Consider the following 23,366-nt stretch of genomic DNA (forward strand, 5'->3'; position numbering starts at 1 on the left):
GGACACAGCATTGGTATTTAGTTAGATCAGACCAGCTTCTTTTAAAAAACAACTTTTCGTATAAAGAGAACAGATGTTTTTAATTTATACAAAGAACAAAAACAAAGTTCTATTGTTCAGTTATAGTGAGCACAAACATTACAGACACAGAGAAATTAACACCAATTGCATGTTAAAAAAAAAAAAAAATTAAAAGCCCATCAAGGTACAGGTCTGCTTATTTGTGCTTTTTCCACCACTTTAATGGCGTAGTGGCATGCAATGATAGCAACTGTTGTTTTTTGGAATTCATATGCATTTCAGTGTGGTATGTCTTAAAGATAAAAATGGAATAAACACAAAGACAATTTAAAAACACACATTATACAGAAAATAATAATAATAATAATTATAATACTTTAATAATAACAGATGAGGAATGTAAACTCTCATAGTCCAGAGCATAAGCCAACTACTTGCTCATGGGGATAGGAAGAAATTGTCTCTTTCAGCTGATTTTTCTATAGTTGCTCCTTACAGGTATATCTTCCTCTGCACCATCTGCACAGAAGAGTGAGGCCTCAACTCTCTGAAACAAGAATGTGCATATGAAGACAGAGCAGTGACATCAGTCACTGAGGTTGTCTTGTGCCATGGTATGAAGTTCAACCAGAACTATCTTTTTATGCTATTTTACCCTGGGAATTCAAGAGCCTTTTGAATGCATTTACAAGCTCCTGGTGCGTGTGGGTGAGAGCAGAGCTCAGGCTCACGTTCCTGCCAAGGTGACCAAGCTGGTTCCAGAACAGCAATGTTACCCTGCAGATGGAGGCCACTTGCACATCTCTGTCTCACAGACACCCTGAGAAAACACTTCTCAGAGATAAAGCTTTGCACCATTCACATTTCTCACCTTCTGAACTCACGACCTGCTTATCTAATTCTCATCTTACTCCAAGGCATATCTTTTCCCATGGAGAAGTATCTCTTCTAGCATCTCCTTGAAGATTTTCTAGAGGCTGTCTCTAGTTGACAGCCACATCTTCTCTTCTTGGGCAGCCTCTTCTAGGTTTAGAAACACTGACACAAAAATATTTCTATCTCTATTTCATGTTTGCCAGTCCTGCAGTTGGAAGAGGATGAAGAGGGCAGAGACACCTTATATTGGCTTTTCCCAACTCATAAGTATAAGCAAAGATTCTATATTAGCAAAGACTGTTGCTCAGAAAAGTTGTGGATGCCCCATCCCTGGCATTGTTCAAGGCCAAGTTGGGTGGAGCACTGGGCAACCTGATCCAGGGGAAGGTGACCATAGAAGAGGGGTTGGAATTGGATGATCTTTAAGGTCCCTTCTAACGCAAAACATTCTGTGATTTAATGATTCTATGAATCTGCTTCTGATACATTAAAACAAGACTTTGCCCCATTCCCTCTCCCATTGCTCACTAGTATTAGTATTTTTTGTCCAATAATGGGTACCATTTTACTCTATCCCACACTCAGACTAAGTATCAAACGATGAAGCTTACTTCAGATCAACAAACAGGACATAGTGGAAAAAAAAACAAAACAAAGAAAAACCAAACAAACAAAGAAAAAAAAAAACCACCAAAAACAACCTCCTTGCATGTTAACCAATTGTAGAAATAAATTTATCATTAAAAGGCCTGGGACAGAAAAATTTAAAACTCTTTTTCTGTAGTATTCATGTAACCTGGGGATTTCAGTGCCACAGAAAAACAGACACAAACACCATGACTCAAAGGGCTGGAGCCTTTTTCCACCACTGAAAGCAAGCCTCACTGGAAGAGGTGCTGCTCCAAGTGGCTGGTTTTAAACCTTCTAACACATTATATAATACAAAGCCCAGGTCCAGACCCATGCAGGAAAAAAAGAGAAACCAAAACATTGCATTCAAACAGTACCTTTCAGCTCAAAAGAACCCAAGCCATGAATCATTTTATCCACCGCAGAATGCCATCACCTCCAAGCTGAAATGCAGCAGCTGTTTATTACCCTGCAAGAACATTAAGATGGGTGCTCCTTTGCAGCCAAAACAGAGAGGAAAACTGAGTAGACAAATAAAACAACCTGGAACACATAGGCTTATCCTCCCTACCTTTATAATGAGTACCAGAGGAACTTTAGGGACCACAAGCAGCTGATCCTTCCAGACGCCCAGCGCTAACAATGCTTTCCACAGCACTTAAGGGACCCTTGGAAGCCAAAAGCATTTGACCTGGACATGCTTTGCTTTGCTTGGTTGACAGTGAGGCCAAGAGTTGGCTATTACACACTGACCACAATTTCTATGTCACATCCAAAGTCACTTCTGTCACACTTAGAACCAAATTAATGCCAGAAACACAGTAATCATGATGGTCTGAGCTGTCCAAAGATGCAGAAACTTGTCTCACTGCTTGTGGCAGCTAGTTGCAGTTGTGTACCTGCCCTGACAGTTGATTGTTAATTAATAAATTGTGATCATGCTCTGTCAAACATGGCTCCCTCAGACCCTGACTCACAGTATCTCGGGGAGATGCTACACGTCTCTTGGAAGTGCTTATCAAAATTGGAACTGTTTGCTATCCAAATATACTGAAGTTTTCACTCAAAATTCAAATTCTCATTGTTACACCACACTCATCACTGTGGTATCTGAGTACGGCCATTTCCAGCAGGATTCCAGCTCCAGCTGGATCCAATGAAGAGTCACTCGGACACAGAGCTGACAGGGGCCAGGATCATGCAGCCAGTCCTGCCTGGGCTCATGAGAAGTTGTGGCAGAAGTTGTGGCTGGACTTCAGCTCCCACTGACCCTGAGAGAGGGTCTTGTGGCCAAAGGACATTATTTATGAGATTGTTAAAGCCCTGGGGCTCCACTCCAGAGCACTCACACAAGGTGTGTGCCACTGTTCCCTGCTGCTGTGCAAAGTGAGCGTGTCTGGCAGGGCAGTGATGGGGGCACTGCTGTTACTGCACAGGTCCTGTGAGAAAGGGAGAAATCACACTGATTGCACTGTGTCCTGGGATGTGCCCACCGGCTTTTGTTTATCCCACAGTGGTGTGAAGTGCATAGCAAAAACAATCTGTTCTACAGTACAGCTATGCTCATGCCTGTGAAACCAAGTAAGGTAAGAATGTTTGGCCCAAAATGGGGACAAAAAGGAAATTGATCTCTGGGTTGAAATGGCTAAAATGTCAACATAAGTCTCTTGTACTCCTCATCCTGCCCTGGTTCATCCATGCCACACAACCTGTACTTTCAGCTGTCCAAGCCTCTCAGCCTTTCTTTCCTGGGTCACTTGCAGTCCCAGAGAAACAACTCCCATTATGAGCAAAGACTTTCCCAGGCAAGATGCTTGGCCATTTACAGACCTGCACATGGTCTGACTGATCCAGACATATTGCAGCACTTCTGAAAACAAGATGTTTTCACCAAAACACTCTCTGATAATCAAACAAATCAAAGGGCAACCTAACTGGATCCACAAAAGCAAAACGTGCAGCTGCCAAAGTACTGCTGTTATCTCTGGCATGGCTGGGTCACTGAGACATTTCACAGAAACAAAAATGTATTTCCTGTGTAAACCCAATTAAAATACCTCTGGAGAAATGTTTCATGTGTTCTAAAGACCTGAAGCTAGAGCTACCCGACTGGCTTGTAAGGAATGAGAATACTTCCCAGGGGTCGATGGAAAGCACCAAGCACCCTCTGCTGTACTCATTACAGTTAGGCTCAGCAGCAGCCTCTGACCTTGCAAATATCTGGCAGGAGGGTGCTGTGCCCTCCCAGAGAGAGGGAGCTGCCTCCCCTGCTGAGAGCAGCTCTGATAACATTGGAGGGCACTGCAGGATTCCACCCAGGTGTCCTTCCACAACAGAAGCCACTGGCCTCTCCTGGTCCACACACAAGGTTTGGAGAAGACAGCACAGTCTGTGAAAGGTAACCTGTACCCCTGCTCCTGGGTCTGACCAAGTTCCACCTGCACACCTGGGTCTGCTTTACTTCACAGGGAGGAGGACTTTGCTGCCCATGCACAGGTCCCTGGGGACAGATGGAGGTTGTGGGTCACTTGCTACACAGGTAACAAGACTTTGGTTTCCACCTCCTTAATTTTCCATTTTGATATTTTATTTTCTTTCTCTCTGTTCTCCCTATTATTAGTTCATGTGCTTATACTGCAGGATCTGGCTGTTTTTCTTCCTGTTCTGGCTGGGACAAGGGAGGCAGATGGCTCCCCCAGGTTGGTGAAGCATGATAAAAGCAGAGTGGGGAGAGAGGCAAGGATGAGAACTCTGTTATTTTGCTCGTAACACGATGTGCCTCCTCTCTGCCCTCCAGTCCCACTGACTCATCAGCTCTATATGTGCTCCCACTAGGTTTTGTAGAGAGCAGTTGCAGCTCCAGAATTTTTTGGATGAAACTGAATAAACTCTTGCTCCAGGGAAAGTTCTTCCAGCTGGAAATCTATGGTGAGTTACAAGTGGCAGCCCTGAATAACATGAAGGCTGGGGAATCACCTAAGAGATCCCAGAGTCTGTGATCTGGATGCTGCTGCCATCTATTGATAATTGGTAACTCACCCAAGGAACCTGCAGCACATCCTTGTCGCCCTGAGCCAGCCTCTCCCACCTTGGGCACTAACCCTGCAGAGAGGCAAAGCTGGTAACTACAGCCACAGCCCCCTCTGCCCCGTGCTGCTACAGAGCTGGGAAAGGAGAAAGGATGGTCTGAGGAGGAAGGACTGACATTTGGCTTCCATTCTTCCCTCTGCTGAGCCATTACAGGGTCCAGCAAGGAAAACAAAGGCAACATTGCAGATTGGATATGTCCTGACCAGCATAATGACAACAGCAGTGTAGGCTGGGTAGCTCTCAGTGAGGGCTGAGTGAGTGCTGCAGCAATTAAAGGACTTTGGAGGGTATCTTTATTTCCTTTTTATTTAGCACCACAGCAGCATTTAAATACCATGATTCAGATTGGACAAAGGGGTTCCATTTTCTGCGGAAAACAAAAATCTTCAGAACCAAAATGAAAACCAGAAAAAGTTCACATCAGATTGTAAAAAGTATGTGATTTCACCCCGAACCTAATTAATTTCTCTTGAGATCAGTGCACTGTTTTCTGGGTTATGGTTTTTTTTCATTTGATTTGGAGGCAGAACTGAAAAAATCAAGTACGGAAAGGGTGTGGGCAGAAGGGATAGCATTTATGAGAGTAACTGATACTGCTGGAAAAAACAGACCAGCCTTCAGGCACAAAATGCTGTTTGTTTCTTCCAGCTCTATCAGCTGGTCTCATAAAAGCTATTCCTTCTTCTTCCAAAATTATTCCCACTTATCTTCTGAGCCTATCCTGCCTGCAGGCATCCATCAACTGAAACAGCAGTTCTAGAACTGTACAACAGGCATGACAGACAAATCTAGAAATTGCAGTGGCAGCTAGTTAAACCCTATCTATTTGTACAGATTCTTGTGTCTAACCCAAGACTAAAATAGTTCCTTAATCAGAGGGCAGATGATTAACAAAATATGCTGTTATTAATTCTACCATCATCAAGAGCTGAGCGCAGCCAGTCCCTGCCATGTCTCTTGTTGGCTCCCCCATGGGCCTCACAGCACACAGAGAGAAGCAGCAAACCTGATCAATATGTAAAAGTGCCCACCCAAAACAGATCTGTGACCACATCTTTTGAGCAGAGCGAGCAGCAGATTATCCCAACTTGATGATTTTTAGAAACAGATGGGTTTAATAGCCCATAACTCTTTTCTAGAGACCAAAATCAGGAAGGGAGAAATGTAGGTGATGCTTCAGAGAAACTCTCCTAATAGCACTTCAAAGTGGCAATGGCACAAGCTTCTGGACACAAGGAAACAGGCATTGAAGTGAACATTATGTGTGTGAGCTTGAGTCATGCCGAGCTGCCTCATGCAGTCCTACACATGCCAGCACAGTGTCACCAGCTCCTTAGCAGCACATGTCACTGCAGAGCACCCAACGCACACGGAGAAGAGCTGCCTGAAAGGACCTCAGCACCACTCTGCCCCAGGACTTGCCTTGAGCTTCACACCCCACATCTCTTTCCCTTTTTCTGCAGATCCTTATTCTGGCCCTGTTCTGCTGGATGAGCAGCTGGCCTCTCGCTGTGGCTATGTGCTGTCAGAGGACGCGTGGGGCAATCCTGTGCTCCGCGCCTCGGTGCTCGGCTGTCACGTGGCCAACGAGGTAAAGCCCAGACACGGCCTTGGCAGCAGCTCAGGCAGTACATCTTCTCCAAAAACACAAAATTGAGATAGTGTATGGCATTCTAAAGGCATGTTTTGAGAATACTGAACTCAAGGAACTAGTGTTGGGAGTGTAGCCTGGAAATGAATAGGCAATGGCTCTCTGCTGGGAGGTTTGTTCAGTGTGACTGACATGGGATTTCCTCTCTCCATGGAATGACACTTATCCTAATGCTGCTGAGTAGCTGCCAGTTCTCAGGCATATCCTTGTAGCTGCTGATTTGCCAGAGAGTTTCTTGAAAGCCTCTCTGGAAAGAAGTAGGCATCTGCTTGAAAAAGCAATGTTTGCAGTGTGATTCTGGCAGATCATTTCCTGGCTTAATTTGTGTGGTAATGTGCCTGTTAACACATGCCTAGGAACGTAGATCACACACGTCTGTTAGACCCAGATTTGCCTCACGTAACTTTAGCCATCTAAAAGATAATGTCTAGTCTAAACTAGTTGTTTACTCTTCCACAATAGTCAATGGAGAGAAGCAGGCATCTCCAGAAGGTGATTCACCCCTTCCAAAAATACGTGTAAAAGTGTAGCCTGGATTTCTAATTTCTAAATGTTAGTTGAGATGAAATGTACCCAAAACCAGAACAAATCAGAGTAGAAACTTCATTGCTTGTCCATGTTTAGTCTGGTTGGTCCTGGAAGCCCCACAGAAAAAATATGGTAAAACTTTATAGGCAGAGTTAGCTAACAAGAATGGGGGTGTACAGTGTGCTGTGCAATGACCTGGATTTCCAGGCTGGAAATTTCTCTGTAAAGGTTTTGCCTTCTTCTGTAAAAAATACACATCTATGTCAGACAGAAGGACAGTCTATGGCTTTGTGTGTGGCTTCTGGGGAGCTGAAGAACCAAAAGGATTTTTTTTACTGGATTTAGTCTGGTGTTAAACATTAAATAGCATTTGTAGATTAGATCTGAACTACTTAGATCAAAACAAAAGTTCCAGTACTTTCCCTGTGTCACAAAGAGGAGAAACATGAATCTCACAGTAAGATAGGTCAGGTCTGCCCTTGACCAGCTGCTCCTTTACAGAGTGGCAAGAACAGAGCTGAGATGGGGTCTGAGGCAAAGGCTGTGAGTGCTGAGGCAATGTCCCTGGCTCAGTAAGACCCTGCACTCAAACCATTTCAGACAGGGTGGTATGTTGTAGGAGCTGTGACTGCAGTTCTCAAGCTGTTCTCATCACCATAAAACACTCTCAGAAACAGAACACTGGGCTGCCTGGTCCCATGCAGCCACTGCTGGAACCTTCCACACCAGCTGCTGAATTGCCAGTTTTTCTTCCCAGGCAGATGAGCTGTTTTCACTGACTGTGAACATCAAAGTCTCCTCATTTCCAAGCATGAGGGCAGCTGTCACCTACACCTACCCTATGTACTGCTCCTATGCATCCTGGGCTTCAAGAGAAATTGTGTGCGAAGAAAACTACATGGAGGTAAAAACCTTCCCACTGAAGGCAAGGCTACATCCAAGCTCCCTGCCAGGCACAGCAACCTCCACAAATTCCTGTCAAAAGTTGATTGCACCCCATGTACCAGGCATAATAGCAACCTGCTGATATTTAGCAGAGTGTGTAACTGTAGATCTGATTAGTAACACATTTACATGCCATAAATATTTTGTATGCAGTGAAACTCAGTTAACTCTATAGATGAAGTAAGGCAAACCTCTGCAAGCAAATCAATAGAGAGGCTCAAGGCCAAGCTCTTAAGCTCATGAGAGTCCCTCTTGGTCAAAAAGTGCTGCAGCAGTGAGAATGTCATCCTCATATCTGAAATAATAAAACCTACAGTTTGCAGAGCTGCATCTCTGCTGAATCACACAACTCACAGGACATGACTGTGAGACAGGAGCTGACTCCTGCCAGGTGGTGCAATTGGGCTGCTCAGCCTGCTGCCATCACCTACACACCAGTGCAGAAATGAGGCAGCAAACAATCCAAATCTCACTGCCTTCTGTGCATGCTTGCAACAGGCAGGAGAAAGAAAACATACTTCTGTCAGAACTCAAGTCTGTGCAGTCATGTCTGGGTGTTGCAACACAATTAAACTGTGGTACAGGTGTTTTCTGACTGTCCTGTTTCCTTGCCTCACTCTGCAGCACATATGGGAAGGATTTACACCACAGCACCTACCTTAGGTACTGGGGATCCTGCCTTTTCAGGTGTTCAGCCTGCATGGGAAGAGAGAACCAGTCCTGTTAATGCCAATAACCTGCTTTCCTACAACTCCAGTGGAGAGACCCAGGCCAACTAACTTTCATTTTAAGGCCACAAAAATTACTGCAATCAAGGACCTCCATGGAAACACTTTAATTGCCTCCAATGAATGCAAACTGCTAAATCCTGATAGATACCATTCCCCATGCCTGTAATAATACTGAAGATCTGTTTGTTCCCATTGCTCCCAAAGAATCTCCTGTGTCCCCAGGTGTCAGTGAAGACTGATGTCCCAGCAGTTTCTAATGACTACACCGTAGCATGGATGTCAGCACTGCCAGAGGTAGGAAGGGGAGTCTTTCCTAACAGTTCCTAGCCTGCCTCTTCTCTCTGCTCCTATGAGTCATTCTTGGGGCATAGCTCCATCTCTGACAAAAAAAGGGAGATGACAAATTTGCCGTCAAGTACTGAAAACCTCTCAAGTATTTTTAGACCTCTAGACTGCAAAAAGACATTTAGGTGGGAGAACAGAGTCATACACTTGTTCCATTAGTGGAAACTGAGCTCAAGACAAACAAAGGTAGGTGGTTCTTCACACAATGGGTAGTGAAACTGTCAAACTCATCATCAAAAGATGTTGTGGCTGCTAAAACCTTACTTGATCCCAAGGAAAGTCTGGAAAAGTTGACTGAAGAGAAATCCAATAAGACATACAAAATACAAAGAAGGTACAGATAGCTCTGGAGTCACTGAGATGAAAAATATTTGAGGCTGGAAAGAATGAGTGGGAAATGATGACAGAAGCATCTATCTTATGAGGAAAAGCTGAGGGAGTTGGGCCTGTTTGGACTGGGAAAGACTAGGAGAAGATCTTAGCACAAAAGTATCTGAAGGAAGGGCGTCAAGGGGATGGAGACAGGCTCTCCTCAGTGGTGCCCAGCAGTAGGACAAGAGACCAGACAGAAACTGATCCACTGGAAGTTCCACCTGAATGTGAGGAAGAATGAAACAGATTGCCCAGAGAAGGTGTGGAATCTCATCTGGAGAAACTCAAAAGCTGCCTGGATGCAATCCTGAGTACCACACTCATGGGGAACCTACTTAAGCAGGGAGGTTGGACTAGATGGCCTCCAGTGGCTCCTTCCAACCTTAACCATTCTGTCATTCTGTCAAATACATATGCTTGTCCCACGTTTCTCATGTCTTACTTGTTCCTGATGCCCATTTTCCTTTTGACTGTGCTCCATATGGCCATCACTGCAGGGGACTCTGTTCTAGGCCAGTACAGGTATTGCTCTCTTCTTATCTTTGACACAGTATAGCTACCAACTATAAATGGTAGTCTGTCATTTGGCCTCTGGGCTGCACCAGCAATCAATAGACATGGGGACAATCAGTTTCTTAACAGCACAGAGATTTTGTCCACAGTGGATTTGTTCATGGACACCTGTCTACATTTCTTCCAGGACTGTTAGAAGAGTATCTCTAAAGATGCCTTAAAAAGCTCTAGAATTCCTTATCTTTACATACTCATATATATATCTCAGGGGTATTACCTGCCTGAGATGAGCTCCTGGTATCCTTCCAGTTACTCCCACTTCTAACAGGAAAACAGGCACCACAGTATCACTACTCAGCTTTTTAAGACACTTTGGTAAACGTAGAACTGATACAGCTCATCTCTCTCTTGCAGACTCAAAATGTTGCATACCAGCAATGGCAACTGATGTTTGTTTCTCCATCAGGGAGAAAGAGAATAACAGTAAGTGATGCAGTAAAACTGGGCTACAGCTTCAATAACAGCCTGTCCCGAGTGTACCTGCGAGCGCCCTACCACAGCAACGAGTCTGATGTCAGCGTGGTGAGTTGCTGATCCCAGCCAGACACAAAGCTCTGCTGTTCCCACTGCCTCTCCAGAGCATCAGCTCTCTTTTTCTGCCTGGGCTCAAACAGGTCAGTGGTGTAAATATGAACATGATCACTTCCACTTCCATGTACAGGCAGCGGTGGCTGCTTTTGCTGATTGACACAACAGTCTCCTGTCCTGTTGGTAAGGATCTCTTCCTTCTTCACTAAAAATAACCACTGAAGGAGGTAGTAGAAAACAGTCTTCCCATTCTCACTAAGAGAAGAGGTTTACAAGCTTCCCTCAGAGCAACATGAGCTAAGAGTCTGTGGCTTTAGTCCTGGACAAACACAGTCCCTGCTGTGACACTACATTACTTGTGTTCCCAGTGCAGTGTCATGTCTCTGGTTTCTCAAATCCCCACATTAGATGCAGGGAACTGCAAACAAGAAAAACTGCTATAGAAGAGCCAGGGATCCTCCCCTGGGCTAATTCCACAGCCTTGGTTCTTCTTTTTCATACTATTCTATGCAAGGCATGCAGCTCTGCATCCTTGAAACTCACATAATCCTTTTCTCTGGAGAGGCAGGACTAGTCTGGCTTTTTGCAGAGAAGTGGTGGCTGCACCTGGCTCTCACAGCCATTAATAATCTCACAAAGATTATTAATGTGAACAAGTGATGGGAAGCACAAGGTTTTAAGTTGATGAGACCTTGAAGCCAGTATTTCAAGAACGTCCAAACAGGTTACTCTGTGCCCTCTTCCTTTTGCCAGTAAGCCCTGGGACAACAGAGCAGGTAGCTGAGAGCACAGCTGCCAGTTCTTCTGAACAAATTAATGATTCACCTGAAACTGGTGATTCAGGTCTGCTTTGAGTGCCAGGGTCTCTGTGACAAAGCAGCCATCCTTTGGCTAATATCCTACAAGGAGTTGCATCAGTGACAGCTGTGGAGATATCCTGATGAAATGGAATCAGGGAAAGGCAGAGACTCGACAGAGAGGTAATTCCAATTGCCCCCTCTCTGGAACTCTCTATGTCACTCCACAGATGGCATCAGCTTCACGGATACCACGCTGACATGGACTGTGCCAAGAGTTATCCCCACACTAGTGGTCCAGGAATCCACCTTCCTGTCTAAAAGCATTGTGATGGGAGTGGATGATCGAGTCATAGTGAATCCAGAGGAGAGGAACTACTTACTGGAGTACAACGAGACACACATCAGAATAACCATTCCTACTGGAGCAGAAGGGGGCAAGCTAGAGGTTAGTACAAACCTGTCACACACAAATACATTTGAGGGCCTGTACTACAGATGTTTCCAAATCTTGATAAATCCAAACACTGATTGACTGTTGCTTAAAATTTGCAGATTCAACAAATATTTGAAGATCTAGATGCCTTTTTTCTGTGTTTTGAAAGCACTTACTCAGAAACTAGGAATTAATAATGACAAAACATGGTAGAAGCAAGAGGCTGCCTTTTGTTAATAATCTATAATTCATACTAATTCATTAAGAGTGAAGGGATTTCTCGACATTGGAATTTAATTGTCTATGTTGTTCAATAATGAAACTAGTCCTGGTAAACTTCTGGCCTGGCTCAATTTCCTGCCAGTTTCCAAGATAGCATGGTTTTGCAAGGGACAGGTTCTCTGCATGTTGTTAGGGTGCAGTCACCTGCTTTGAACAGTTTATTCCTCATCAATATATAATTTACAGATTCAGAGGCAATGTCAAAAGGAATGTTCAGTAGACCAGAAGAGAATAGTTTGGGCTGGAAGGTACTTTTAAAGACAATTTACTCCAGACTCCACTGCCATGGGCAGAAACATCTTTCACTAGATCAGGCTGCTCAAAACTTCACCAAACTTGAACACCTAGAAAGGAGTTGGCAATATTCCTACAAGATGGCATGGGAGTGATTTTTACCTATCACCTTCAGGAGTTCCCTATTTTTGTAATAGAACAAGAGACATGACTGGTAATCCAGGGATGGTAAAAAAAAAAAAAAAAAAAAAAAAAAAAAAAAAAAAAAAGTGGTGACATGCTAAAGTTAATGAGGACACCTCTGAAAACCTGATACTTCCTTATTAAGGATCTCAGCAGTATCTGAGCCACACATGGACCAGACTAATGAGCCAAGCTACCCAAACAAGCAAAGTCTCCTAGCAAAATCCATCCCAGGCTGTACTAGAATACCATTTGCTCTTCCTAGTGTGAGAATTTTAACCATATTCAGTCATCTCTTCATTAAGCCACTGAAAATTATGACTTAATCACACATTTTACCTCCTAGAGCTCCATATCTGGTGGTGTATATGGAGTCACTTACTGCATTGACCTGTTTCTGGAGCACACGTGGACGGATGCAGACTGGCAAACCACGAAGTATACAGTCATCAAATCCATCACCACACCTTTCATGCCACAAATACCAACTGTTATCAACAGTAAGTCATTCCTCCCGTGGACCCTTACCAATCTTCAGCTGTGCTACACATTGCTCCACCCAACCTGCACCACACATCTGCATTCACCAGAATATTCTCAACTCCCACTTACAATATTCTAGGCAAAGTCAAGATTCAAGTATTGTATTCAAACAAACAAACAAAACAAACAAAATACCAGAAAACCTTTAGTCTTAACCTATAAGTTGCTGATAAAAATGTAAACATTCATTTCATGTTAATGCCTGGGTTTTTCCAGTGAGCACTGGAATAAAGATGTCGTGATGTGCAGTTATCACACTGGGAAGAACTGTCTGAGAACAGCATTCATTGATGGTATTTTCTCCCCCAAGCTGCCTGCATTTGATACCTTGGGACCATACTGAAATCATTGTACCACCCAGTGCTGCAGTCATGGTTTTTTAATGTTATTTTCCAGTGCATTAAGGCACTAATGATACTTGGAATTGTCAGGATAAGTGATATAAAAAGGAGCCTCTTACCATACGTTATGATATTTTTTCAAATTTTCTTCGACTGAACTAGATTCTAGATTTCTCTAAAGGTATCACACATCATAGTGCCCCTCTAGAAAGTCACTGAACCCACTTTCTATAAAGTTCTATGTAATTGTTAATCCCCTGCAGCTTGAAGCAATTCTCATGTACTCAGAGTATTTCAGATCTGACTAGAACACAAACACTCATTAATCAGAGCCATTAAAGAGATGGCTGTTGGCTAAGTTTCCTGGAATTTGAATGGGAGGCCACCCCAACCGTCCTCCTTATTTGATCCACATCAGCAGTAATTTGATGCTCTCTCCCTGCAGACACTGTGCCAGAGGAAAGGCTATTTAATGTTGCATTTGGACACTTTCTTCCTGATGTCTCTCTGGTGGCAATCACAGTAGGAAATGTGCCATTTTCCCTGAGGGAAGCACAGCACCACGGCTTCAAGATTTATGAAACTCCCTTTTCTAATGGAACAAAAGCATTTATCCTGGAAGTTTCTTTTGATGATCCATATGTTCTGAGAGAGGTAGGATACAGCAGGTCACTTCAGCAGCAGAGTGGAGGAGGTGAGGCAGTCCCTTTACAGAGCATGGTCCAGCTTTTATTAACCAACAACAGTTCCTTGCTGGTTAATAAAAGCTCATAAAGCTCATAAAGGTGTCAATGAGTCTGAGATCATCTGAGTTGATATTAGAGGCTTTTATGTCCCCACCTTGCTCTCCATACATCTCTAGGAGATCAGTATCAAGTGTAATTAGATGGGATGAAATGTTACTTCCTGTAGTGCCTGTCAGCAAGGATAATGTCCGAGTGCACACCCAGCAGGAAGAGGTTTGTCAAGTCTGTATTAGATGCTGCCCTTTGAAACAGGAGAGTTTGTAAAAATAAATCAATTATTGCAATGCTGGCAAACACCAGTTTCAAAAATCCAATAACTCCTGAACCCACTGTGTGACTGCTGGCACAGGCCATGACCCATGTGAGAATGCTACGGGCAGGCTCAGGGTACTCTAAATGTAATTTTGTTAAGCTTCAAACCATTTGTAATCTAAATATTTGTAAAAGGTATATACTCACAGAGGGATTTCAACCTCTCATTTCAGTGGGAGGATGTATAACTGCAAGTCCTCTACCACTCTTTCAACCAAACCTCACAGAGCTGTGATGCTGTTACAAGGAACAACATTGTGAACGCGCAGGATTTACACAAATAGTTTTCAGGCTGCATTCAAACCACAGTCAAATTGCATTAAGGATCAAAGGCAGAAAAGAAAAATCCAGAAGTATTTCCTTCAGGTTGAACAGCAGGTTTTGCTTTGGGAGCACTTTCAGTGAAGGAAAAGAGGATATTGAGAGGGATCTCTCACAGCATGTCCTCACACCTTCTGTTCAACCGATTACTTACTCTCCTGGTTTCAGCCCATATTCTGAGTAAAGAAGAATAAGGATTTGGACCTGGATCTCCCTCCCATTGGGCTACAGAGGAACCACCACTGTGTTCACTTCTGTCTTCATTTTCTGAAAAGGCACAACATTCTCCACATTTATGTTTGGCTGAAAGGGCTGTTGAATCCAGGCCAGATTTCTGAATAGCTTTAGGCCAGCTGAAGCGATGCTTTTGGAGCCTGAGCTATTTGCAGGGGAGAGGAGGGTGTTGGAATAATTATTTAGTGTTTTTCAGAATATACATGCCTGCCTATTCTGAAAGCTGCTGCAGCCTCACTCTTCTGTCTCTTTCAGTATGTGAATAGAAATGAAACAAAATACACCCTCCTGGTCAACTACACCCTGAGCGTGGGTCTGGAGGTGACGCTCTACTATCATTCAGCAGAGGTGGAGTGTGTGATTGCTGATATTGGTAAGCTTTCCCCTGACATTAACTGGTTTGCATCAACAGCACGGCTGTCATTGAATTCAGTGAGAGCATCAGAGTGAGGGTGAGTGCTTTGGGGAAAACCCCACCCCTCCACAGCTCGTTGCAGGCTACAGCCAAGTTGCTGCTCCACTGATGGCAGCTCTTCTGCATACTGGCAAGACAGTCTGCCCTCGAGACACTGAGAGCAATAAAACAAGTGTGCAGAAGGAGTTGGCTTGCAAACTCAGTGAACAATATGCCTCAGAACATGAACATACATCTACTGGCAAAACTTTCAGACATTGCTACAAGTTTCAGTTTGTCCTCAAACACAATTCTGCCTCCACATCCAGGGCAGAACTTAACTGACTCAAAAACATTGCACTAATCTCCAAAGACAGAATTTCTACAAGGAGAAATCATCCACTAAGAGCTGTATTTAGCAGGTTACTGAAACAGTCAGGAGATCTGTTTGGTATTTTCTCAAATTTATTAGATTTTTGCATGCCACAAAGATAACAGTCTCCTCACTGTCCTGTTTTATCTCTGAAATAGCTCTTGGCTCAGCTCAAATAAGGGTGATCAAAAATGTATTTACATAAATAGCTCAACTTGCCTTACTGAAACAGGGCACAGTCCTGGAAGGAAGCTGGCAGGCCACTGCTGAAGCAGGACTCCCCATCCCACCAGATGTCAGCTGGTACACCCCCAACAACGCAGCCAAGCCCTGCAGACGATGCCAGCATGCACATAACAGGCTGCTGGGGTTTCTCACCTGGGACAGAAATCCCTGCCTGGGCCAAGCCTCACCACTCAAACCTTCCTTCATTGCTAACTCTTCATCCCACCTTCTTCCCACAGAAATTCCAGAAGCAGTTGGTTCCTGTGATGAAGAAAACCTGTATCTGACCCTGCCCACTTTTGGCTTGCACCAGTACTGGGACCTGTACCTTGGTAACAAGCTCCTGAACCAGCACCTTGCCCTCACCAGTGGGTACCTTGCTGCTACCAACTCCACACACCTGATCTTGCAAATACCTCTGTTTGCTGGGGGACTCATCTATGAGGTACAGGAGCCATTCAGCAGTGCCTTTTCTAAAGCACATGGGATTGTTTGCTCCCACAGAGTCCTACAGTCACAGCCTGTAGTGCTGTGGTATTGCACATATTGGAAAACCTCCAGAGGGAAGGACTCTGAGACAGAACAAGTAGGATAAGAGTCATCAGACATGGATTCTGATGGTGATGCCATGTATTGTGCAATCTGCAGTCCCCACTTGTCTCTAAAAGATATGCACCAAGTCTTCAAAAACAAACTCCTCGGTGTTTTTAGTAAGATGAGGCAAAATGTCCCATCTGCACTGAGCCAGAAATAATATTTTAATATAGCTTTTAAGAAAGAAGCTCTTTTAAAGGAAATTTTGCAGAAATTTTAAGACATGGCAGGGGAAAACTGATGCTGTAATAATTTGAACTATTCTACAATAATCAGCTCAAATTAATCTCTGTGACAGTGACTGATAAATTCATACAAGAAAACTTGTACTTGTAGTTCTGCCCCCATGTTTCTTTAGACTTGAGCCTTCACACTGATTTAACTCTTGTGACTTGTTAATATTCAAGTGGCACAAGCCATGGAGCAGAGCTTGGTACATGTGGGTGATGTACAGGATATAACAGATCTCCTCCATCTCCTCCTTCACAGGAAGTGTCCTTTCAGAAAATTAAAGCAAGGTTTAATGTTGCCCTAAGGAAAGTGAGAACTATGGAGACCTTACAGATGTTCTCCATTAGCTGCAGTTTTAATTCTTCAGCATTTATAAGTAAGTTGTGCAACTGATCATTCAATAAAAAGATGTGATTCTTTCTTGAGCTCACAAGCAGCTCTCTGCCTTTCTCAGTATGCCACCCAGATGGCACCATGATGGTATCTGCCCAAATGAAGACAGTTCCTGCCATTGACATGAGTAAAACCAAGCTAAGGGACAGCTCCTGCAAGCCTAAGGAGTATAATGAAGCCCATGCCTTCTTCAAGTTCCATGTCACCACCTGTGGCACTTCAGTAAGGGTAAGTCCATGGCCAGAGCAGATACACCTGCTGGAACTCTCTGCCTCTCCTGCATTTTCTCCTTTGGTCCCCTGCCCCAGCTCCTGAGAAAAGTCAATTTACAATGAGCTTCCCATATGCACAGTTTGAAGGTGACCACATTATTTATGAGAATGAAATCTCTTATGAGAAAGAGACTCTTCCAGGACAGAGCACACCAACAATCACAAGAGATCCAGACTACAGGTAGGAGCTGCTGCTCACTGACACTGCTCACTTCTGAACAGCTGCTGGGAAATCGATGTGAACACAAAAATTGCTGTTTCTTCTATTCTAGACTAACAGTTTTGTGCTACTACCCAGCAAAAGAGACCCTAGTGCTCGGTGCCTTCTCCAGGGACTTGGCCACATCCCCTCCCTTTGGCTCTGGGACAATGTTCCCACGTTCAAATACTGCAGGTGTGCAATTCTCTTCCTCCATTTTTAAACCTCTCTGACTCTTTCAGTCCTAAGTTCCCTTGTTAAGACATGCTTACGTTCACCTAAAGAAACTCACTAGCATTTCCTTCTCTGCAGCTTTCAGAAGGGTAAGACAAGCTCTGAATGTAGTTTCAAGAGTGTCCAAAGGTAAATCTCCTCCTATGGAAATCAGATAATTTTAATTTCTAAGTATGTTTTAGTTTAAATAATATTAAACAACAACAAATTGCCCTGACATTTTCTCGAGATGAATACTTCATGGAGTTCTATGGGCCCAGCATGGCAATACTCAAACAACCCATGGAGCCTGTGTTTCTTGAGGTGGAGCTGAAAGATGAGAGCCCCAGTGTCGAGTTGTACCTGGAAAACTGCTGGGTTGCCACATCTCCAGACTTCAACAGCACCCCAAGATGGAACATCACTGTGGATGGGCAAGTAGTATTAAATGTCCAATGAACCCATCAGCAAAGCCCTAATTTCTACTTATATCTGTTGATCTTTCCTCTCAAATAGGTGTGGGATTAATGGCAGTGAGTTTGCTGCAGAGTTCTGTCTGGTGCCTGTTAGCCCCAGGGTGAGACATCCTCCTCACTTTAAAAGGCTGGCAGTAAGGAGCCTGGCACAGCAACTGGAACAGGTAGGATTGAGTGAAAGGCTCACCTCCCACACATGGACCCTACCCTGGAAGTCTGGATGATGCTCTTAGTCACGTGGTTTAGCTGCAGGTAGCAAAGAGCTTGAAGTTTGACTCGATGATCCATATGGGTCCCTTCTAACCTGAGATATTCTGTGACTCTGTGCTTCGAGAAATAGATTTAGGCACCTCACAGACTTAATTAGGCACTTCATTCAACTCAAATACTCTGACTGGTATGCAGCTTTAATTCAGTTAACTTCTTAAATCTCCTCTGCCACCTAGCTGACTTGAGATTGGACAGGCTGGAGTAAACAAAAGAATATTGTATGTAAATATGATTTTTATATGGTGGTTCAGGCTTTGAGTAGGATCAGATTCATATCACTTACATTCAAAATATCTAGAGCAGAAAAATCAACTTATATGTCCCAATATCCACATGAAATTCAGTTCTGTTGTCTCCCATCTGTCCTAGCCAGTCATCCATCTCCTCAGGTGTCAGAGAAGCAGAGGCATGTGGGTTTGGTCTGAAAGTTTGGGATCCTGTTCCCCTCTAAGGACTAAAGAGAGCAGAGAAAAACCCAGGGCAGTCACCTGAGGGTATTTTGCTCCAGCTGAGTGAACTGCCTGTCCTGACATGTACTGATACCAGCCGTGGTGTGTTCGCCCTGCCTGGACAGCTCAAGCAACTTCATTGTTATTTACTCAGCCTTTCATAGGCACCTCAACTCTTGAACTTGCTAGAAATGACCTTGATGCTTCTGGCTTGTGCTGCTTCCTAAGTGTGCAGCTGCAGCAGGCACCAGGTTGAGTTTCTGTCTAGTTTTGATACACTGCAGCATGAGAGGTTTTAACTTCTCCTGTCTCAGCCTCTCAGTTACCAAACTGCCAGAGGGCTTCCTTGACACCAGCTTTAAATTCAAGGCAGGTTCAGCTAGAAGGTGCCACATGGAGGTGTTCAGAAAAGCATAAGTCTAATCAGCTGTAGTTTCTACAATAGGCAAAGACAAAATAATGCTCTGCAAAGTGGGATTTGATATGGATCAAGTTGCATTTTTTCTTCTTCTCAGGTGTATGTGCACTGTTTGGTGGCAGCGTGCTCTCCTACCAACACACAACCTGGCAGCACCTGCAGAGGACAGTGCAGCTCAAGCAGGGAGAGGAAGGGTAAGTTGTGGAGGAGGAAAAGAACCATTGCAATGCACCCCTGACCTGATGTTTTTCAGAGATTTAGGAGCTCTGACTTTGGCATCTGAAATGCCGTGAGCATGGACTGTGAACGTTGATGTCACCTTTAAGCATATATATATTCTTTAAAAACTACACAAACACACTGTGTATCGTTCTCAGGCTTTCCAGGTCACCCTTCTGACAGTCTCCAGGGCTATGTACTTGCTGGACCAGTATGGATTGTTGCTTCCCATCGAAGATGACACACATAAACTGAATTGGGTAAGAACACCAGGCCCTGTGTACTCACCCCAAGAGGTCACCGTGCTTTGTGACACAAGCGATGCAGAGCCTGACCTTGAGGACCTCAAAAATAAAAGTTCTGGGACAAGAAGAGGGAATGGACATGGTTTGCAGTCCCATGGTCTCAGCTTGAGCCCATGAGAGAGGGAAGAAGGAGAGCTAGCTCCCTGCCAAGCCAAACACAGCTGGTGTGGCTCTGGAGCAGATGCCAGCAGCAGAGCAGGGCATGCTGGACTCGGGCCATAGCAGGCAGTTTTGGAGCCAGGTATTATTTCAACAGGTTTTCAACAGGACTCCCCCCAGTCTGAGAGAAAACAGATCCAAAATTTTAGAAACAAACACTAGGGCACTAAGGCACTCTGCCATATTCCAAAAGCTTTTGAATGGTTCAAATCCTTCAAAGAGTAGGGTTTCTCCTATAGCTTCATCCACCCTTGGACAACCAGAGCTGCTGAGCTGTCTGCTCCAGCATCACTCCTCACTTCAGCCTCTGTGTGTCTCCAACAGCACCTGAAGGCTCTGCTGTGCTGGCTGTTTTCCAAATGGTGCCACGGGACACAGGAGCTACTGCTTCCAGGAACCACCAGAACTATTTGCATGAAGTTTAAAGACCAGATGGCAGGACAGCACTGGAAAGTTCTTGAGTCTGCTAACAGCATCAGTAAATCTTGCAACCTGTTGCCTCTCTGAAGTGGCTATAGAAGAAAACTTAGCAGAAAATGACCCAAGGCTGCAAAATAACACTTTGTGTCTCTCTAGATGCTCAAATATGGACTTGCAGATCACTAAAATTTTTCCAGCCCTGATTATGGCTGCTTCTTGTAATACTTCATAAAGTGACTGCCAATCCTCCCATCTGAATGTAAAGTGCAAATCTGAAAAGTCAAATAAAAATTCAGCAGAGCAATGTAAGCACAGAACATGTCCTTGCTAATGTGCAACAGCAACCATCTGCTGTACCAACACTGGCTTCAAAGAGCCAAGCAGTCACTGCCAGCATCCCTCCAGCATGCAAGACTAGGGCACATGCTTCTTCCCACTAATTCAGAGCTTTGTATTTGATGTCTGTATGACATCACCCTGACCTTCCTGGAAACCTATCAGTTCCTCAATTTCCTCTCACCTGCCTCTGTATGGAAAAAGCTAACTCTACAAAATGTGAGCAGATGGATACTGTAGTATGAGCAAAAATGACACCTGGTATTTTTTGTTTCTGTGCACACAGAAAGCTTGCTTTTTTTTTTTTTTTTTTTTTTTTTTAATCTTATTATTTTTTAGAGATCAAGTACAAACCTGCCACATGACCGACCCCCTGTAATCACTGTCAGGATGTGCCTACAGTGTACCTGCAGGTGTGGCTGCAGCACATGTAGATGTTCAACAGCAGTGCAAAGGGGGCAGATGGCACACTCATGCTGGCAGCACACTCGTGTGTGCTCTCCAGAGGGTTTCCCAGCTCCTGCAGCCCCTGCCTTCCCAGCCTGGCTGGTCAGCGCACACACATGGGACACTTCCCAAAAGCTGCAGTCCTGCCTGAGATGATTGCTGAATAAATGCCCTCTCCAAACTGTACCTGCTGAAGGAGTAAGATCTGTGAAAAGGAATGAGAGGGTGCTGTGACCCCCAGGACCCCCCAGCAGCTGCCTGGGTGCTGCCTTCCTCTGCTGCATGAGCAGTGCACTCTGCTGTCCACAGCCCACACTGCAGAGCCCGGCAAGTTACTGCATTTGTCAGGAGAGCACATTCCCTGACTTTAACAACAGCAGCAAATGCATACGTTTAGAATAACTTTCTGTTAATATGAAAAGCAGTCCTCTAGAAATTTGTAGACTGGGATGAAGGGAACATAATAATGACCAAATGCTAGCTCCTCTCAGCAGTCTCAGGCCACACAGGTGAGCATCAGGTCTGGTCTGGTGTAACTAAGGCTCACTTTGTCTTGCAGCTTTGTAGAGTGTATTTAGATAAACTTGTCTGCAGTAAGTGGGCCGTCCCAGATCCTCCCCTTTTGTCCTGGAAAACCAGGAAGAGGTCCAGCAGCATTCCATACCCTCCCCCACCACCTGACAGATGAAGAGACTTTTCTCTTCCACAAACATTGGAAGGGAGATGGAAAAGAAGAGACAGATTTTCATTCCCATTTTAACAGGGATTTCAGGTTTCCCCCTTCCCAAAGACAAGCCAGAGCAATTCCAATCCTTGGTCTCTTTCTCCTACTTTGGTTGTAATTCATGGTGTAGATGATGATTTTCAGACCAAATCTCATGGTGTGTTAGGGTTAGGCATTCTCTGTTTACCTTTGATGGTGTCTTTCCCAAGGTATGATTTAGCCACTCTATTGCACAGGTGTACTGCTCTGCACCTCCGTTCTCCTGGGATAATTCCTACCTCTCAGGTGTTGCAGAGGGAACTTCAGCACCTAACTCCTGTTCTAGATGGAAGTTTTCAGGCCTGTGGGCTTAAATGGTTCCTTGGATTAGCTTTCAGAAACCACTCTGGTCATACCACTGTAGTTGAACAAGCCTTCATTATTCATCCAAAGTGGAGAAAAGGAATTGGGAGAGAAGTTATTTTTAATGCACAGACAGAGGCACACCAGAATCCCCATGCTGGGGAGTCCCCAGCCTGGAAAGCACTGATCAGCCTTTTCCATAGCAACAGTTAGGTTGAAACCTACTGCTGTGAACTGGGGCACAGCTGGACCAGCTGTTCCTCTCTGGGAGACAAGGATGTTCTTCAGGCCCATTTCACATGCTCCTTGTACAACACAAACATGAGTGATAAAAGAACTGATCACCATGAGCTGTAGGAAGCAATGCTCTGGACTGCACCCAATCCCTCCTTGCTCATGCACTAAAGGGATCCTACAAGGGGAATCCTGGATATAATCTTGGGAAACAGACCAGTGTTCAGCTCAAATGGTCACAACATGCTGCAAGTAGGGCCTCCAACCTGACCAGAGCTCTCAGCAAACTGTTTTCATACAAAGCAACCAGACCTTCCATTCTGCATGAAAGCCACTGTCTGGGGTCCAATCTGTGATCCAGCCCATGCCTCTGTTAAAAGGATGAGACAGATGAACATCTGCTGATATAAAAGAATTTTGAATATTATCCTCCCACTAGCAATCTTCAGTTCTGAACATTGTTTTTGCTCTTCTGAATCCTTCCCCACCAGACAGGCATCAGAGAGCATGACCTGCATAGCTGAGCTTGACTGAGATAGAGGTGTTCAATCCCCACAAAAGTGGAATAGTGCACCTTTCTCTCCTCAGTCACTTTTAACAAGGTCACCTACTAGATGAGAAGTGCACAGTGCAGCCCTCACTTGTAACAGCCCAAGAGTTTCAGGCTTTCCACGCCAACCAAACCTCCCTTGCTCACCCAGCAGGCAGGCATCTGGAAGAGGGACTTATTCTGGCTAATTGACAACCAAACCCTTTGGCCTCAACATGCCACAGCTTTCTATTTGGAAAGGCTCTCCTTGTTCCCCATGCTGCACTCACACATGCATGAAACTCTTCTCACACTGCTCAGGGCCCTGCTAACCTTGGCATTCTGTCAGCTTTTCCCACCTTTCTGCAAAAGCAAGGGAAATGCCTTGCAATACTGATAGTTGTGTGACAGCTCCTCCTCCTATG

The 23,366-nt window shown here is 44.5% G+C and overlaps 1 protein-coding gene across 7 annotated transcripts; it reads left to right on the forward strand.

Moving 5' to 3' along the window:
- The first annotated feature begins 3,533 nt into the window (after window positions 1–3,533).
- Window positions 3,534–20,638, forward strand: LOC103822960 (uncharacterized). Of its 7 annotated transcripts, none has more exons than XM_018921085.3 (24): window positions 3,534–3,895; window positions 3,996–4,066; window positions 4,168–4,226; window positions 4,363–4,455; window positions 6,081–6,208; window positions 7,554–7,700; window positions 8,695–8,766; window positions 10,117–10,284; window positions 10,377–10,473; window positions 11,318–11,535; window positions 12,569–12,722; window positions 13,552–13,760; window positions 14,975–15,092; window positions 15,951–16,156; window positions 16,795–16,912; window positions 16,991–17,157; window positions 17,282–17,382; window positions 17,474–17,595; window positions 17,713–17,763; window positions 17,864–18,047; window positions 18,130–18,253; window positions 19,324–19,420; window positions 19,604–19,705; window positions 20,214–20,638. In XM_018921085.3, the coding sequence occupies exons 1-23, from the start codon at window positions 3,602–3,604 to the stop codon at window positions 19,684–19,686; spliced, it is 3,081 nt and encodes a 1,026-aa protein (XP_018776630.1). In that variant the 5' UTR covers window positions 3,534–3,601; the 3' UTR covers window positions 19,687–19,705; window positions 20,214–20,638. The 7 variants fall into 7 exon arrangements, with proteins under 7 accessions (XP_018776630.1, XP_018776623.1, XP_018776651.1 ...); XM_018921078.3 differs by having other exon boundaries at window positions 3,535–3,895; window positions 20,234–20,638; XM_018921106.3 differs by having other exon boundaries at window positions 3,798–3,895; window positions 4,148–4,226; window positions 20,234–20,638.
- Window positions 20,639–23,366: the final 2,728 nt, after the last annotated feature.

This window comes from Serinus canaria, chromosome 3 (genome assembly GCF_022539315.1).
Source record: "Serinus canaria isolate serCan28SL12 chromosome 3, serCan2020, whole genome shotgun sequence".
Lineage (NCBI taxonomy): Eukaryota > Metazoa > Chordata > Aves > Passeriformes > Fringillidae > Serinus > Serinus canaria.

Excerpts from the sequence above, each read along its gene's own strand:
- LOC103822960 (XM_018921085.3), top strand. The coding sequence starts at position 3,602 with ATGTGTTCTAAAGACCTGAAGCTAGAGCTACCCGACTGGCTTGTAAGG. Across the intron at positions 10,474-11,317 it reads AACAGTCTCCTGTCCTGTTG|ATGGCATCAGCTTCACGGAT; the intron begins GTAAGGATCTCT and ends GTCACTCCACAG. Across the intron at positions 17,764-17,863 it reads AGTTTCAAGAGTGTCCAAAG|ATGAATACTTCATGGAGTTC; the intron begins GTAAATCTCCTC and ends CATTTTCTCGAG.